Source organism: Anser brachyrhynchus, assembly GCF_964034855.1.
Source record: "Anser brachyrhynchus genome assembly, chromosome: W".
Lineage (NCBI taxonomy): Eukaryota > Metazoa > Chordata > Aves > Anseriformes > Anatidae > Anser > Anser brachyrhynchus.
Genome location: NC_137704.1, coordinates 24,891,925 through 24,908,400, shown reverse-complemented (window position 1 = coordinate 24,908,400; position 16,476 = coordinate 24,891,925). Strand labels below are relative to the sequence as shown.

The 16,476-nt window shown below is 46.8% G+C and overlaps 1 protein-coding gene across 3 annotated transcripts in view; it reads left to right on the top strand.

The window, feature by feature from the left end:
* Positions 1-568: 568 nt before the first annotated feature.
* The window catches only part of LOC308184777 (AN1-type zinc finger protein 5-like), a gene marked incomplete at its 5' end in the record, with an annotated part of 47,845 nt that continues 31,937 nt past the window's right edge, over positions 569-16,476 (top strand). For 2 of the 3 annotated variants that reach the window (XM_080572315.1, XM_080572314.1), the window contains one exon: positions 12,496-12,968. In XM_080572315.1, the coding sequence (XP_080428441.1) occupies positions 12,511-12,968 (458 nt within the window). Of the gene's footprint in view, positions 940-12,495; positions 12,969-16,476 lie in introns of those variants that run through there. The other variant, XM_080572316.1, reaches the window with a different exon arrangement.

Sequence of the window (16,476 nt, the reverse complement as noted above, 5' to 3'; positions counted from 1 at the left end):
GTAGCATTTCCTTAAACAAGGGGATTTCACTGACCATGACCTTCCTGTGCACAGACCTCCCCAGTTTGTCATGTAGCTCTTTTAATCTGTTTAATAGTTCCACATCCATCAGATCCTTCACTGCTGTTTATGTTGTGAGACTCCCAACAAAATAGATTATTGTTTCTGTTTTCTTGATCAATTAAATAGTACTTTTTGTTTATAGTTTTGGAATGAGGGATAGGCTGCAGGGCTCTGCATACCCCACCCCCAACAACTTTTACAATAATGATAGCTAGTGTGATCAAAACACAGATCCCTTTTACTTTGCAGGAGAGTACTGACACAGTCTCAAAATTTCAAAACATTCATACTGTTTAATCATGGGAGAATATAGAGTCATGCATATGGACAGCTTCAGGATGAAGCTAAGCCTAATCACCAGGTTCAAACAGCTGATGTAAATAATCAGAAATTTGATCTATAATCCAATCAAATTTTTCATAAAATTCATAGTGTATCTGTCTAAATAAAATGTTTATACTTATTTGTACATGTATATTTCTAGATAAGTATACATTGTATATAAATGTATATATTTTATATCCGAGCACTTCCTGGTCCAAATAAACCAGGCAGCCAGTCAGGGGGAGATCTTAGAACACGTGAGTATGTGTTGAGAAATGGCTGCCAGCCAATCACAAAGCAATACGAAAACACGTGGGGAATGATGCTGTCAGCGGTGGCAGCCTCCTCATATGAGGCCGCGCCTCGAGTACTGTGTTCAGTTTTGGGCCCCTCGCTACAGGAAGGACATGGAGGTGCTCGAGTGAGTCCAGAGAAGGGCAACGAAGCTGGTGAGGGTCTGGAGAACAAGGCTTACGAGGAGCGGCTGAGGGAGCTGGGATTGTTCAGCCTGGAGAAGAGGAGGCTCAGGGGCGACCTTATCGCTCTCTATAGGTACCTTAAAGGAGGCTGTAGCGAGGTGGGGGTTGGTCTGTTCTCCCACGTGCCTGGTGACAGGACGAGGGGAATGGGCTAAAGCTGTGCCAGGGGAGGTTTAGGTTGGCTATTAGGAAGAACTTCTTTACTGAAAGGGTTGTTAGGCGTTGGAACGGTCTGCCCAGGGAAGTGGTTGAGTCACCATCCCTGGAGGTCTTTAAGAGACGTTTAGATGTAGCCCTTAGTGATACGGTTTAGTGGAGGACTTGTTAGTGTTAGGTCAGAGGTTGGACTGGGTGATCTTGGAGGTCTCTTCCAACCTAGATGATTCTGTGATACAGTGAGAGGGGTCTTCCTTTTCTGATGTGCTTTTGGGTACACTGGTAGGGGTGGCTAGTCCTACCAGCCAATTACATGGCAGTATAAAAACACATGGAGCATGACATTGTCAAAAATGGTGGCTACCAGCCACAAAATGATGGCTGAAACAACATGGAGGACCGTGTGTAATTACAGTGGAAGGGATGTCCTGCTTTGACATAATTCTGTGAGAAACTAAGTTGTGTTTTTGCAGTAGAGAACTAATTTTCTGTATTCCAAGGTAGTTGTGTAGTCATAATAAGGAGAAATGCTAAGTAGATAAGTGGACAGAAGGCCTCACTGTTCCAAAATAAGGTGGAAGACTGAGAAAAACAGGATGAGCAGTGTGAGAACAGTAAAACAAAGATCACAGGTTCCCAAAACATAAGAAAGGGAAACAAAAGGGAAAAGGGAGAAATTAAAGGGTTGAAAAAAAAAAAAGAAAAATTGTACATATATGGTACAGAGGAGCGTCAAGTAGCTTGTGAACCTGTAGTACTCAGCCAATGAGGAAACAGGGGAGGAGATCAGGCGTCGGTAATAGGGAATAAAAGGTTATGATTTGTTTACTAAAATGTGCTCCTAACTGGCAGGACACCCACCATTGCAGTTGCGAATAAAATAGCTTCACAGAAGATCCTGTCTGAAGAAAATTATTTGAGATTTTTCTCACAATTCTAAGGTAAACAGGAAAGGCTGTCTGGTCCTGCCAGCCAATCACAGGGTTTCCTGAGAATATGTGGGTATGATGGTGTCAAGAAATGGCCATCAGCCAATCACAGAGCAGTATGAAAACACGTGTGTTATGACGTCTAACAAAATGGCAGCTCCTTGCCATAAAATGATGGTTAGAGCAAAATAATAACCCTGTGTGTATGTAGGGAAAAGGTCTTCCTGGTCTGATGTACTACTGGGTAAACTGGAAGTGGGTGGCAGGTCCTGCCAGCCAATCACAACAGACCATGTGACCAGAAGAGGGAGACTGACTTCCAGGGTAAATGGCCCATGAGGTTAGTGAAGGTAGGGAATTGGGATCTGTAACTTCTTATCTTGTGCATTAGCTGCGTATATAATATTGGCACTCTGCTTATTGCAAAAGCTGCTGGTGTTTTACATGCTACAAAACAGCAACCACTCTGTAACAAGGGCTTAGAATAACCTTGATATTATTTAAAATGTTTGGTCTAGCTTCAAATTTGGTATTACACAATAGTTTCAACTATTACAAGAAAATATTCAAATGCAGGTTCATGATTTGTGATATAGAACAGAACTCTTGAGAGCAGAGCTCTTAAAACATTTAGATTTGGATAACTTGATCAGTTTGAGAGAGAAAAAATGGAAAAATAAGTTGAGATGTCTATTATTTTCCCTTTGCAGAGATTTTGTGATCAGAACCAAAGCTGAGTATAAGTCTACCTGTAAAAATAAAATTATATCTACTAGTAGCCCTAGATAGTAATTTCCACCTCTCTTACTATGACAGGGATAGGACAGTCAGAACACTGTTTCATTTGAAAAACACTAACTTCCCTGGCATTTTCTCTTTTCAAGGTAAATCTCACAGAACTGTGATTTTCAAGAGGTATGTCAACAGACAAATGTTACCCCCCCACCCCCCTGTTGCCCCATCCCACTTCCTCAAAGATCAGGAGTTTCAGAGCAATGGAAAATGGGCACAGTTCCCTACTAAGATCATTTTGCTATGTGCTCTTCTTATACTTGTTTTCACATATATACTGCCTGAGAAAAGCAATATTCCTCTGTAAGTTGTAGGTCTTTAGAAGATCTGTTCTCCTAGCCTAGAAACCAGAGATTGCAAGGGTATGTAGGAGTATCATTATCCATTATGGGGTTGCAAAGCTAAGAGTCCATTCTTCTGAGATGCAGGAGGATTGCCTCTGTGATTCTAATCATATTTACCAGAAATTTCTTCCTTCAAGGCTTCTATGACTGTTTGCCTTAGTTATTGAAGTTCACCCCTACTACATAGGTCTACAGACAACAGATAGCCCTTAGAATACAATTTTCTTGGATTTTTTATTTATTTAACAAATCTACCTAAAATATCTATATGTCTTATGAAATTATAAATGCAAAAATACAGCAGAATTGCTCTAGATGGCAACTTTCTATTTTAAATATTGCTTATTTTATCACTTCTTTTCTGTTCCCCAGGGGTCGGTGTTGGGGCCTATCCTCTCTAATATCTTTATTGATGATTTGGATGAGGGAATTGAGTGTACCCTCAGTAAGTTTACAGACGATACCAAGTTGGAGGGGAGCATCGGTCTACCAGAGGGTAGGAAGGCCCTGCAGAGGGACCTGGACAGGATAGGTCGATGGGCAGAGGCCAATGGGATGAGGTTAAACATGGCTAAGTGCCGGGTCCTGCACTTTGGTCACAACAACCCCATGCAACGCTGCAGATTTGAGGTAGAGTGGCTTGAAAGCTGTGCAGAGGAAAAGGACCTGGGGGTGCTGATAGATGCTCACCTGAACATGAGCCAGCAGTGAGCCCAGGTGGCCAAGAAGGCCAACAGCATCCTGGCTTGTATCAGGATAGTGGAGCCAGCAGGACCAGGGATGTGATCATCCCCTTGTATTCTACTCTGGTGAGGCCGCACCTCGAGTACTGCGTTCAGTTTTGGGCCCCTCACTACAAGAAGGACATCGAGGTGCTCGAGCGAGTCCAGAGAAGGGCAACGAAGCTGGTGAGGGGTCTGGAACACAAGTCTTGTGAGGAGCAGCTGAGGGACCTGGGGTTGTTTAGTCTGGAGAAGAGGAGGCTCAGGGGAGACCTCATTGCACTCTACACCTACCTGAAAGGGAATTGTGGGGAGCTGGGGGTCAACCTTTTCTCGCAGATAGCTGGTGATAAGACTAGAGGGAACGGCCTCAAGTTGCGCCGGGGAGGTTTAGGTTGGAAATGAGGAGACATTTCTTCTCAGAAAGAGTAGTCAGACATTGGAACAGGTTGCCCAGGGAGGTGGTACCATCACCATCCCTGGGGGTGTTTAAGGAAAGGTTGGACTTGGTACTTCGGGACATGGTTTAGTGGGTGACATTGCTGGTAGGGAAATGGTTGGACTAGATGATCTTGGAGGTCTTTTCCAACCTTAGTGATTCTAATGATTATTAACTTGACTGCCAAATGGCTGGCCATACTCTCCTTCAAGAGCTAACCCCAACATCACTAAAGAAAAAAACGTCAAAATAATGGCTACACATTTTACTTGACTCAGTCATAAGAAGCTGACTGTAGATCCTATTTTGGAGAGTACTTAATCTTATAAGATCCTGGGACTGTCAAGAATACTATGAGTTTCATATAAGCTACTTTTCTTACACAACAAATGGAACATCATGAAACTAAAAAAAGGAGATTGTTTCTTGGGTAACCTCAACATGTAACCCAAGGAGCAATGATGAAAGTAAAAAGGTACTTCTACCCTTCAAAACCACAGCTTCAAAAGAAGGGAGTGGTTTTATACCTCACCTTGGTTTGTCCAATAGCATTGGGCTGTAAGTAAGCCGTGCTTCTGAGGAAGTAGGAAACTTTAGTCAGGGAGAGAGGATTTTAAATAAGTCTTCTCAGGTGAACATCCTCATTTTAAATTAGTAGTTAGAGAAGACACATACACCTTCCACCATCTTACAGCTGTCATTCCTGGTAGTATTTTGTGTCTTGTTTGAGAGTGGAGGCATGTTCTCACCTGTGCTTTGGAAGGTAAGGAAGGCAGGAAATGCCTAGTTTGGGAATCCCAGGATGACAGGGTGTGGAGCACAGTTCTGAGCATCTGGGTATTCCCCTGAAAGTGCAAGCTTACCTCCTCATGAAAGAGGGGTGCACTTTGAAGAGTCTTGGGATAAAGTGCAGCATCCACAAAATATTTTGGCAGAGGTGTTTTTAGAGATAGATGGGGAGCAATCTGACAGAGGGGGAAAGGAGGCTCATCAAAGTATACTACTTTGCATAATGTGATCCTAGATACGTCTGCTATTCCTAGGTACAACTAGATAATGGTAATAATTATTACAATGGAGGGTTTGAAAGGCAACAAATTTTTGAGTGAATACAGAATAGGAAGGCTTACTGACATATCTTTACAGAACATGTTTTCAAGGATACATTTGTGAAAAACAGTTTTAACAAACTTTTCTCAATCAATTTGGCAAAAGCTCAACTTCAGTTGAACTCTATACAGCTTTACTGTTTTTATGCACATACTTCTTGAAATTTATGCAGCAAGTACCTCATCCTTATCAGTATGTCTGCTATCACTAAATCATCCACCCCATTCAGTAGCAGTCCCCTATTTTCCCTGTTCAGCCTTTTACTATTAATGCAATAGTGGAAGTTGCTGTTGCTCTTCATATTCCTTAAAAGTCTCAAACTGAGCTTTAACTTTCCTGATACCATCCCTATATACCTGGACAATGTCTCAATTCTTCCTTTGTAGCCTGTCTCTGATTTCATCCTCTGTATGCTGCCTTTTTGTGTTGGAGATCCCTTATTAGTGCCTTATACTTAAGCAAATCATGCTATACTTCAGCAGAGTGTAGTTCTATTTACCTGAAAGTTTTATCTCTGATAGAAGCTTTTGGGTCTCAGGAGTCATCCCTCTGACAAACAAACAAAGTCAGCATTACAAGGCATGTCAGGCAAAAATAATTTTTCTAATGATTTCAGTGGTGTATTTCCTATAAAGCCATACCTTCCAATTCTAGCTGTTTTCTTCAGGTTCAGAGAGACCCATATGTGTCCTAATATACTGTAGCCTCAGAGTATCAATAGAATGTGGTAGAAACTGCATTTAAGCAAAGCTGAACTATTTAGACCATTTATCTAAAGCAGCTTTGAATTTTACGGATCTTCTATTCCTAAGATATGTTCACACAAACATGGTATATTTATCTTCCATTTCCCAGAAATACTACCTTAAAATATTAATTGCCTTTAATTTATTATGACAAAGTAATCATTATCCTATACCTACTAACAGCATTTTAAAACTATAAATTACCCTGTTCTACTCCCACAGTGAGCAGAAAGCCTGAAATAACAAGTTTAATTCTTTGATTTATTTTTCCTCTTCATATGTGCTCCAGGCTTGCACAACCTTCCAACTCCATCTCTCCATAGAAATATAACCTTTCTTTCTGTCTTTTACCTATCCAGGTCAGGGTAATCAACATCCTGGAAGATTTATGTCTGTGGTAGACAGTCTATTGTATCTATGCCATTGTTGAAGTCTGATCTGAACTCTGGACATGCAAAAGTATAGAAATGCTTAATTTTTAGGCTCAGTGACATACAAGTTTGCAAATACAAATCAAAGTTTGGATTTCAAGTTCATCCTATGGCTATAGGTGGTCACAGCCAATAAATAAGAGCAAGCCCTCAAAATGTAAGCACTGAGTTAAAAGATGAGTCTGAAAAAGTCAGCAAACCTTCAGGCAAACCATACAACAAATTTGTGGTATGTGGGCTTTAGCACATACCACAAACCTTTTCCTACTTCAGCTGTCCAGAAAATATGTCTCAAGCTGATATCTTTGTTTACTAAAAGCAAATGACTCTCTATAGTAAATACTCAAAAGTTAAGAATTTAAATCAACAAAAGTCACAGAAAATATAATTTCTTTACACTGTAATCTCACAAAAAAAAAAAAAAACAACAATCCACAAAATCACCAAGCACAGGATTACCCCAGTTTTAGACTGGTTTATCACTGCAAGTAATTTGTTAAGTCAGCCTATTTAAAAAGGAAAAAAAAAAGGTAGCCAACTAGTACCTTAATATTTGTTTAGGTATGGAATTGTAAGTAGACATCAGCCAGTGAATCCCCAAAATTGTTAAACAAACAAACAAAAAAGTGTAAGAATTTTTAAAAAGTTGCTGCATTTGCAAATTTAAACAGAACCATTAATTGGGTGCAGATGTGTCTGTTATTATGGCAAGGGGCGAGATTAAACTCTATTCCCTTTATATCACTGCATGTATAGCCCTACCCAATGCCCTATTCTTATGATAGGGTTGAGCTGTTGAAGGCGCACACGCCTCCTGCTTTTCTCCCCTTGGAAGAGCAGACCGTACTCTCTGACTACACGCAAAATCCCTGTCCATTACTGTATAGTCCCCGACGGATGGGGTTCGATGACTGCGGGCGGCTGTAATAGTACCACGAGCCACTTCGCATGCGCCCTACCTCCCCCCAGTTGTTTCCGCGCGTGGGCGTACAGGCCTTAGCAGCGGCTAGGAGGAGGCGGAACCAGTCAGTTCGGGTTTTTCTCTTCTCCCTAATTCTCTCTTTGTTTCGCCTGCCTTTCCTCTTTTCATCTAACTCTTGTGCTCTCTTTACGTATCCCTACTGCGGAAAGAAAGGGGTGGTGGTGACGCTGCTAGCTCCACACCTCGTCCACCGCTCTCCCAGGAACGGTCCGGAACCATCTGCAGCGCCTACAACATCCGCTGGGGGGGTTCTCGCTCCGCCCCCCCCACTCCTGTTCCTCCGCCCCCCGTAGCAGGTATGCGAGCACTGAGGAATGGGGGGGAGGAAGGGAATAATGGGCTTGGTTCTTAAGAGCTGTTAGGGTGGTGGCAGTGTGTGTAGAGGAGTGATATTGGGGATACTTTAAGCTTTCCCGCAGCGTTTCCGCTGCTTTCCGCGAGACGAGAGGTGGTAGGGAGTCTCTCGCTTACCATGGTGTGGTCTCCTCCCTCTCGGTTCCTGGTATGGTGGTTGCTGTGGAGGAAGGCTGTGGGCTGGGCTGGTGGTCCTCCCCACTCAACAGAGCAAACAAAGGAAACGATACGATGAGGCTTCTGTAGCCCTCGCTGGGAACGAGGGGGGTTGTGTGGGGCTTCGCGGCGGTTGATGTATCAATCGTGATTCGGAGGTTGGTGTGAGATCCGGGCCCGGCCGGGAGTGCACTGGTCTCCACAACTCCAGCTTGGCGTCCCGCTTGCATTTTCATTTTTTAACTTAACCCGGCAACCTCTGCGTCTTTTGTGTTCCGGTGTCCTCGGGGGAGAACGGGGAAACAATTGAAAAGTATCACGCATTGAACACTTGGTAGTGTCTTCCCTTTTGTCTGACTCACTGAGCTGGATTTATTCATCATTGGGAAATGTCTGTTTTTGATCTATTTTCTCCGCATTTACTTCATCTTATTGTCTCACCTAGAGCACGTATGCCAGAAACATCCTTGCTGTTCTTGTGTGTGTGTTTTTTTGGGGGGGGGAGGGGGTTCTGCCGGAGGGTGTTCAGATAAATAAGTATTTAGGTTAACTAGCCAATTTAGCCTGATCATTGACTCAATTCCAAGGTGTTTTTATTGATTTAAAGTTAGCTTGGATTTCTATTCCCTTTATTATTTTAAAATAAGTGTTAGGGTAACTTTAAGTGCATTCATTATGTGTTTCATGAAGCGCATACATGTTAGGATTCAATTGTAGATTACTGGAAGTGGCCTTGGTGTACAGAAAAGAGCTTAGTTAATCGTTCAAATAGTCTTAATATCTGCTGTTATTAAAACTGACTGTCAGCTTAGTTCTAATTTGGAACTAAAAATATCTCTTAGTTACGAGACCTTAATAACCTTAATAATAAGGTATTTGTGTTCCCATTTTAGTTTCACTGGGTAAATTTGTTAGCAACTATGAAGGCCAGTGCTATAAGTTACTGTTTGAGTTAACATAATGAATAAAAGACAATAAATAGCTCCTTTTTATGTCGGGAATTCAGGGTTAAATAGGAACATCCTTAGGGCTTAAGATTTCTTCCTTTTGGGGGTAGAAGAGAAGTTTAATTTTTCTTTTTTTTTTTCCAAAGGGATTTGGTTGTAACCACCCAATCAGAAGTTGGGGGGGTGTATTTGTGAGCCCATGAGACAATGATAATCTTAAGCTTCTGATCACAACCAGTTCTCTCACCTTACTGTGAAATAGAGATGAAAATGGCTGTCTGACATGACTATATCATGATGATGCATTTTCTTGATTGAATTTAAGTATCTGCACTTGTTTTTCCTCTAGAAAGGAAGCTGTAGTCATGTTAATTCTATTTTTTTCTCTATTACAGTGGGCGTATGCTCAGATGCTTCAGTTCTGTGAGTTGTTGGTGTTGGCAGCCTTCAGAGAGATAAATAGAAGCTGATTTCTGCCTGGTGGCGGAACTCAAAGAGGAGGTAGAGAGGTTGGGGGCTATTAGGGAGTGTGAGCGGGAGATAGACTGGTGGAGTGACTCCCTGCAGGGCCTGAAGGAGAGGTACTGGGGTGAGACACCCCAAATGGGGATGGACCCCCTGCCCTGTCGCTGTCGGGCAGAGGGAGGCGACCTAGAAGTTGAGGAGGGATGGAGACAGGTCCCTGCTCGACCTTTCAGGCAACGCCCCCCCCCTACCGGCCCCACCTTCCCAGGTGCCCTTATGCAACAGATTTGAGGCCCTGGAGCTTGAGAGACCGGTGGGTGAGGACGAGGTAGAAAGTCTACCCAGGAGGATGCCTAGGGCGAGGAAGCCGACTCCACGCCTCAAGACTGCCTCCACCAAGAAAGACAGAAGGGTGATCGTAGTAGGCGATTCCCTTCTCAGGGGAACGGAGGGCCCTGTTTGTCGACCTGACCCTACCCGTAGGGAAGTCTGCTGCCTCCCTGGGGCCAGGGTCAGGGATATTGCCAGGAAGCTTCCTAACCTGGTTCGCCCCTCTGACTACTACCCTCTTTTGATAGTCCAGGCTGGCAGTGATGATATTGCTGAGAGAAGCCTGAAGGCTATCAAACGGGACTTTAGGGGACTGGGACGGTTAGTGGCTGGAGCAGGAGTGCAGGTGGTGTTTTCGTCTATCCCTGCAGTAGCAGGGAGGGGTACAGAGAGGACACGGAAAGCCCACCTGATTAACACGTGGCTCAGAGGCTGGTGCCAACACAGAAATTTTTTTTTTTTGACCATGGGGCGCTTTACTCGACACCCGGCCTGATGGCCGCAGACGGGTCCCTATCTCTAAGGGGAAAACGGATCCTAGCCCAGGAGCTGGCAGGGCTCGTTGAGAGGGCTTTAAACTGGGAAAGAAGGGGGATGGGGCTGAAAGAAGGCCTGTTGGAGCTGTGCCGGGGGGAACAATGGCAAAGCCGGGGAAGAAGGCAATGGCCCGACTGAAGTGCATCTACACTAATGCACGCAGCATGGGTAACAAACAGGAGGAGCTGGAGGCCATCGTGCAGCAGGCAGGCTATGACTTGGTTGCCATCACTGAAAAATGGTGGGACCGCTCCCATGACTGGAGTGCTGCAATGTCTGGCTATAGGCTCTTCAGGAGGGACAGGCAGCACAGAAGGGGTGGTGGCGTGGCTCTCTATATTAGAGAGTGTTTTGATGTTGTGGAACTCGAGGCTGGGACTGATAAGGTTGAGTCCCTATGGGTTAGGATCCACGAGAAGGCCAACAAGGCAAGCGTCCTGGTGGGGGTCTGTTATAGACCACCGAACCAGGATGAGGAGACGGATGAGGAGTTCTACAGGCAGCTGGCAGAAGTTGCGAAATCATCAGCACTTGTTCTCATGGGGGACTTCAACTTCCCAGACATATCCTGGAAGCACAACACAGCCCAGAGGAAGCAGTCTAGGAGGTTTCTGGCGAGCGTGGAAGATAGCTTCCTGACGCAGCTGGTTAGAGAGCCTACCAGGGGAGGTGCCCCGCAAGACCTTCTGTTCACAAACAGTGACGGACTGGTGGGAGATGTGGTGGTCGGGAGCTGTCTTGGGCAGAGTGACCACGAAATGGTAGAGTTCTCTATTCTTGGCGAAGCCAGGAAGGGGACCAGTAAAACTGCTGTCTTGGACTTCCGGAGGGCTGACTTTGAGCTGCTCAGGACACTGGTTGGCAGAGTCCCTTGGGAGGCGGTTCTGAAGGGCAGAGGAGTCCAGGAAGGCTGGGCACTCTTCAAGAAGGAAATCTTAATGGGTCAGGAGCGGTCTGTCCCCACGTGCCCAAAGACGAGCCGACGCGGAACTAGACCGGCCTGGCTGAGCAGAGAGTTGTGGCTCGAGCTTAGGAGAAAAAGGAGGGTTTATAATCTTTGGAAAAGAGCGCGGGCCACTCAGGAGGACTATAAGGATGTTGTGAGGCTGTGCAGGGACAAAATTAGAAAGGCCAAAGCTCATCTGGAGCTCAATCTGGCTACTGCCGTTAAAGATAACAAAAAACGTTTTTACAAATACATCAACACAAAAAGGAGGACTAAGGAGAATCTCCATCCTTTACTGGATGCGGGGGGAAACTTAGTTACAAGAGATGAGGAAAAGGCTGAGGTGCTCAATGCTTTCTGTGCCTCAGTCTTTAGCGGCAAGACTGGTTGTTCTCTGGATACCCAGTACCCTGAGCTGGTGGAAGGGGATGGGGAGCAGGATGTGGCCCTCGCTATCCACGAGGAAATGGTTGGTGACCTGCTAGGACACTTGGATGTATGCAAGTCGATGGGGCTGGATGGGATCCACCCGAGGGTACTGAGCGAACTGGCGGAGGAGCTGGCCAAGCCGCTTTCCATTATTTATCGGCAGTCCTGGCTACCAGGGGAGGTCCCAGTCGACTGGCGGATAGCAAATGTGACGCCCATCTACAAGAAGGGCCGGAGGGTAGACCCAGGAAACTATAGGCCTGTTAGCTTGACCTCAGTGCCAGGGAAGCTCATGGAGCAGATTATCTTGAGGGTCATCACGCGGCACTTGCAGGGCAAGCAGGCGATCAGGCCCAGTCAGCATGGGTTTATGAAAGGCAGGTCCTGCTTGACGAACCTGATCTCCTTCTATGACCAAGTGACACGCTTAGTGGATGAGGGAAAGGCTGTGGATGTGGTCTACCTTGACTTCAGTAAGGCTTTTGACACCGTTTCCCACAGCATTCTCCTCAAGAAACTGGCTGCTCGGGGCTTGGACTGGCGTACGCTTCGTTGGGTTAAAAACTGGCTGGGTAGCCGGGCCCAAAGAGTTGTGGTGAATGGAGTTAAATCCAGTTGGAGGCCGGTCACTAGTGGAGTCCCCCAGGGCTCAGTACTGGGGCCGGTCCTCTTCAATATCTTTATCGATGACCTGGATGAGGGGATCGAGTGCACCCTCAGTAAGTTTGCAGATGACACCAAGTTAGGTGCGTGTGTCGATCTGCTCGAGGGTAGGAAGGCTCTGCAGGAGGATCTGGATAGGCTGGACCGATGGGCTGAGGTCAACTGTATGAAGTTCAACAAGGCCAAGTGCCGGGTCCTGCACCTGGGGCACAACAACCCCAAGCAGAGCTACAGGCTGGGAGATGAGTGGTTGGAAAGCTGCCTGGCAGAGAAGGACCTGGGAGTATTGGTTGATAGTCGGCTGAATATGAGCCAGCAGTGTGCTCAGGTGGCCAAGAAGGCCAACAGCAGCCTGGCTTGTATCAGAAGCAGCGTGGCCACCAGGTCTAGGGAAGTGATTGTCCCCCTGTACTCGGCTCTGGTGAGGCCGCACCTCGAGTACTGTGTTCAGTTTTGGGCCCCTCGCTACAGGAAGGACATGGAGGTGCTTGAGAGAGTCCAGAGAAGGGCAGCGAAGCTGGTGAGGGGTCTGGAGAACAAGGCTTACGAGGAGCGGCTGAGGGAGCTGGGCTTGTTCAGCCTGGAGAAGAGGAGGCTCAGGGGCGACCTCATCGCTCTCTATAGGTACCTTAAAGGAGGCTGTAGCGAGGTGGGGGTTGGTCTATTCTCCCACGTGCCTGGTGACAGGACGAGGGGGAATGGGCTAAAGTTGTGCCAGGGGAGGTTTAGGTTGGTTATTAGGAAGAACTTCTTTACTGAAAGGGTTGTGAGGCATTGGAATGGGCTGCCCAGGGAAGTGGTTGGGTCACCATCCCTGGAGGTCTTTAAGAGATGTTTAGATGTAGCCCTTAGTGATATGGTTTAGTGGAGGACTTGTTAGTGTTAGGTCAGAGGTTGGACTGGGTGATCTTGGAGGTCTCTTCCAACCTAGACGATTCTGTGATTTCAGAGGCCCCTGTTGACAAGGCTTTGTGTGTAAGCCTCTAGCTTGGCCTGTTATACTGGAGCCTTATGACACGTGGAAGCTAATTCACCTCAATTTTGTGACCCTGTGGTGGTTTTACTCAGCTGTGCAGCTGAGCTCTACCACAACTGCTCTCTCACTCCCCTCCCCCCCAAAAGGAAAGGGAGAGAAAACATGATGAAAAGGGCTTAAGGGTTGTGATAAGGACAAGAAGATCACTCAACAACTATCTTCAGGGGCAAAACAGACTCAGCATAGGGAGATGAATAAAATTTATTACTTATTACTAACAAGCTAGAGCAGTGAGAAACATACAAAAAAAAAAACACCACACCTTCCTTTCATCCACCCTCTTGTAATTCCTTTCTCTGAGTGGTGTGGGAGAATTGTGGTTGCGGTCAGTCCATAATGCTTTGTTCAAAGTCATTCTCTTCCCTCGATCCAGCGTGGGATCCTTCCCACGGGACACAGTCCTTCCTGAACTGATTCTGTGTGGGCTTCCCACAGGCAGCAGCTCTTCAAGAACTGCTCCAAATATGGGTCCATGCCATGGGGTCCATCAAGAGCAAACTGCTCCAACATGGGTCCCCCACATGCAGCAGCTCCTGCCAGGTCACCTGGTCCCATATGGCTTCCTCTCCACAGAGTACAAGTCCAGCCTGGATTATACTCCAGGCTGGGGTTCTCCACAGGCTGCAGCCTCCTTCAGGTCAGATTGACCTGCTCCTCCATGGGTTCATCCACAGGCTGCAGTGTGGAAATCTGCTCTGCTGTGATGCCCATAGGCTACAGGGGGACAACCTGCTCCACCACGGTCCTCTCCATAGGCCGCAGGGGAACTTCAGCTCTGAGCCTGGAGCACCTCCTCCCCCTCCTTCTTCCCTGACCTTGGTGTCTACAGGGCTGTTTCTCACTCCTCTCTCTCCCAGCTGCTGTTGAGGAGTGGTTTTTTTTTTTCCCTTTCTTAAATATGGTCTCACTCAGGCGCAACCAACATCACTTATTGGCTCAGCTCTGGGCAGTGGCGTATCCCTTTGGAGCTGTCTGAAATTGGCCCTTATCTAACATGGGGCAGCTTCTGAATTTTTCTCACAGAGGGCACACCTGCAGCCCCCTGCTACCAAAACCTTGCCATGTAAACCCAATACAGACCCAAGTTTCTGAGAAGTTTAGAAAAGCAGACATGTAATGGTATTAGCTAGTTTTCCAGGGAAATAGAGTAGCTCATGCTGGGCCTTAGCCTTTCTGACTTTTTTTTCTGTGAATATGCTGGTAACTTCCTTGTACTCTCCCTGAGTTGCCTGTCCCTTCTTCCAATGGATATAAAGCCTTTTTTTTTCCCGGACGCTCAGCAAAAGTTCCCTGTTCAGCCACGCCGGTCTTCTTCCACACCAGCTCGTCTTAAGGCACACAGGAACAGCCTGCTCCTGCGCCTTTAAGACTTCCTTCTTCAGGAGCATTCAGCCTTCCTGGACCCCTCTGCCCTTCAGGACTGACTCCCAAGGGCCCCTCCCTACCAGCATCCTGAACAGTTCCAAGTCTGCCCTCCGGAAGTCCAAGATAGCAGTTTTACTGACCCTCCCTCCTGATTTCACCAAGAATAGAGAACTCTACCATTTTGTGGTCACTCTGCCCAAGACAGCTTCCGGATACCACATCTCCCACCAGTCCTTCTCTGTTTGTGAGAAACAGGTCTAGCGGGACACCCCCCCCCCAGTAGGCTCACTAACCAGCTGAGTCAGGAAGCTATTTTCCACACACTCCAGGAACCTCCTAGACTGCTTCCTCTGAGCTGTATGGTATTTCCAGCATATGTCCGGGAAGTTGGAGTCCCCCATGAGAACAAGCGCTGGCGATTGCACGACTTCTGCCAGCTGCTTGTAGAATGCCTCATCTGTCACTTCATCCTGGTTCGGCGGTCTATAACAGACCCCCACCAGGATGTCTGCCTTGTTGGCCTTCCCGCTGATCCTAACCCATAGGGACTCAACCTTATCATTCCCAGCCCCAAGCTCCAGAACATCGAAACACTCTCTAATAGGGAGAGCCACGCCACCACCCTTCCTTTGTTGCCCATCCCTTCTGAAGAGCTTATAGACATTCATTGCAGCACTCCAGTCGTGGGAGTGGTCCCACCATGTTTCAGTGATGGCAACTAAGTGGTAGTTTGCCTGCTGCACAGTGACTTCCAGCTCCTCCTGTTTGTTGCCTATGCTGTGTGCATTAGTGTAGATGCACTTCAGTTGGGCCATTGCCCTCACCCCCAACCCTGGCATTGCTCCCCCAGGGGTCATTTCTATCGAGCCTCATTTCATCCCCATCCCCCTTTGTACCTAGTTTAAAGCCCTCTCAACAAGATCCTGCCAGCTCCTCGGCTAGGATCTGTTCCCCCCTTTGAGGCAGGTGGGACCCATCTGCAACCATCAGGCCAGGTGCTGAGTAAACCTTCCTCTGGTCAAAACCCCCTAAATTCCTGCAATAGCACCAGTCTCTCAGCCATGTATTTATCAGCTGGGCCTTCCAGGTCCTCTTACTATCACTCCCTGCCAACTGAAGGAATAGAGGAAAACACCACCTGTGCACCCACTCCATCCACTAACCACCCCAATCCCCTGAAGTCCCTTTTTATAGCCTTCAGGCTTCTCTCAGTGATTTCATCGCTGCCAGCCTGAATTATCAGTAATGGATGATAATTGGAGGGGCAAACCAGGCCAGTTTCCTGGTAATGTCTCTGACACGGGCCCCACAGAGGCAGCAGACTTCCCTACAAGTAGAGTCTGGCTGACATACAGGGCCCTCTGTTCCCCTTAGAAGGGAGTCACCTATGACAATTACCTTTCTTTCCTGGTGGAGGCAGTCTTGAGGCATGGAGTCGCCTTCCTTGCTCTAGACAACCTCTTGGGTGGACCTTCCCCCAAGTTTTCCCTTACCTGTCCCTCAAGCTCCAGAGCCTCACATTTGTTGTGTAAGGGCACCTGGGGAGGTGAGGTGGGTAGGGAGGGGGTTTGCCCTTTCCAGGGTTGCTCAGGGAACTGGTGGACTCACTATCCCTGGGGGTGTTTTAGGAAAGTTTGGACATGGTGCTTAGGGACACGGTGGTGGGTGATATTGGTGGTAGGGGTATGGTTGGACCAGATGATCTTGGAGGTCTTTTCCGACCTTTATGAT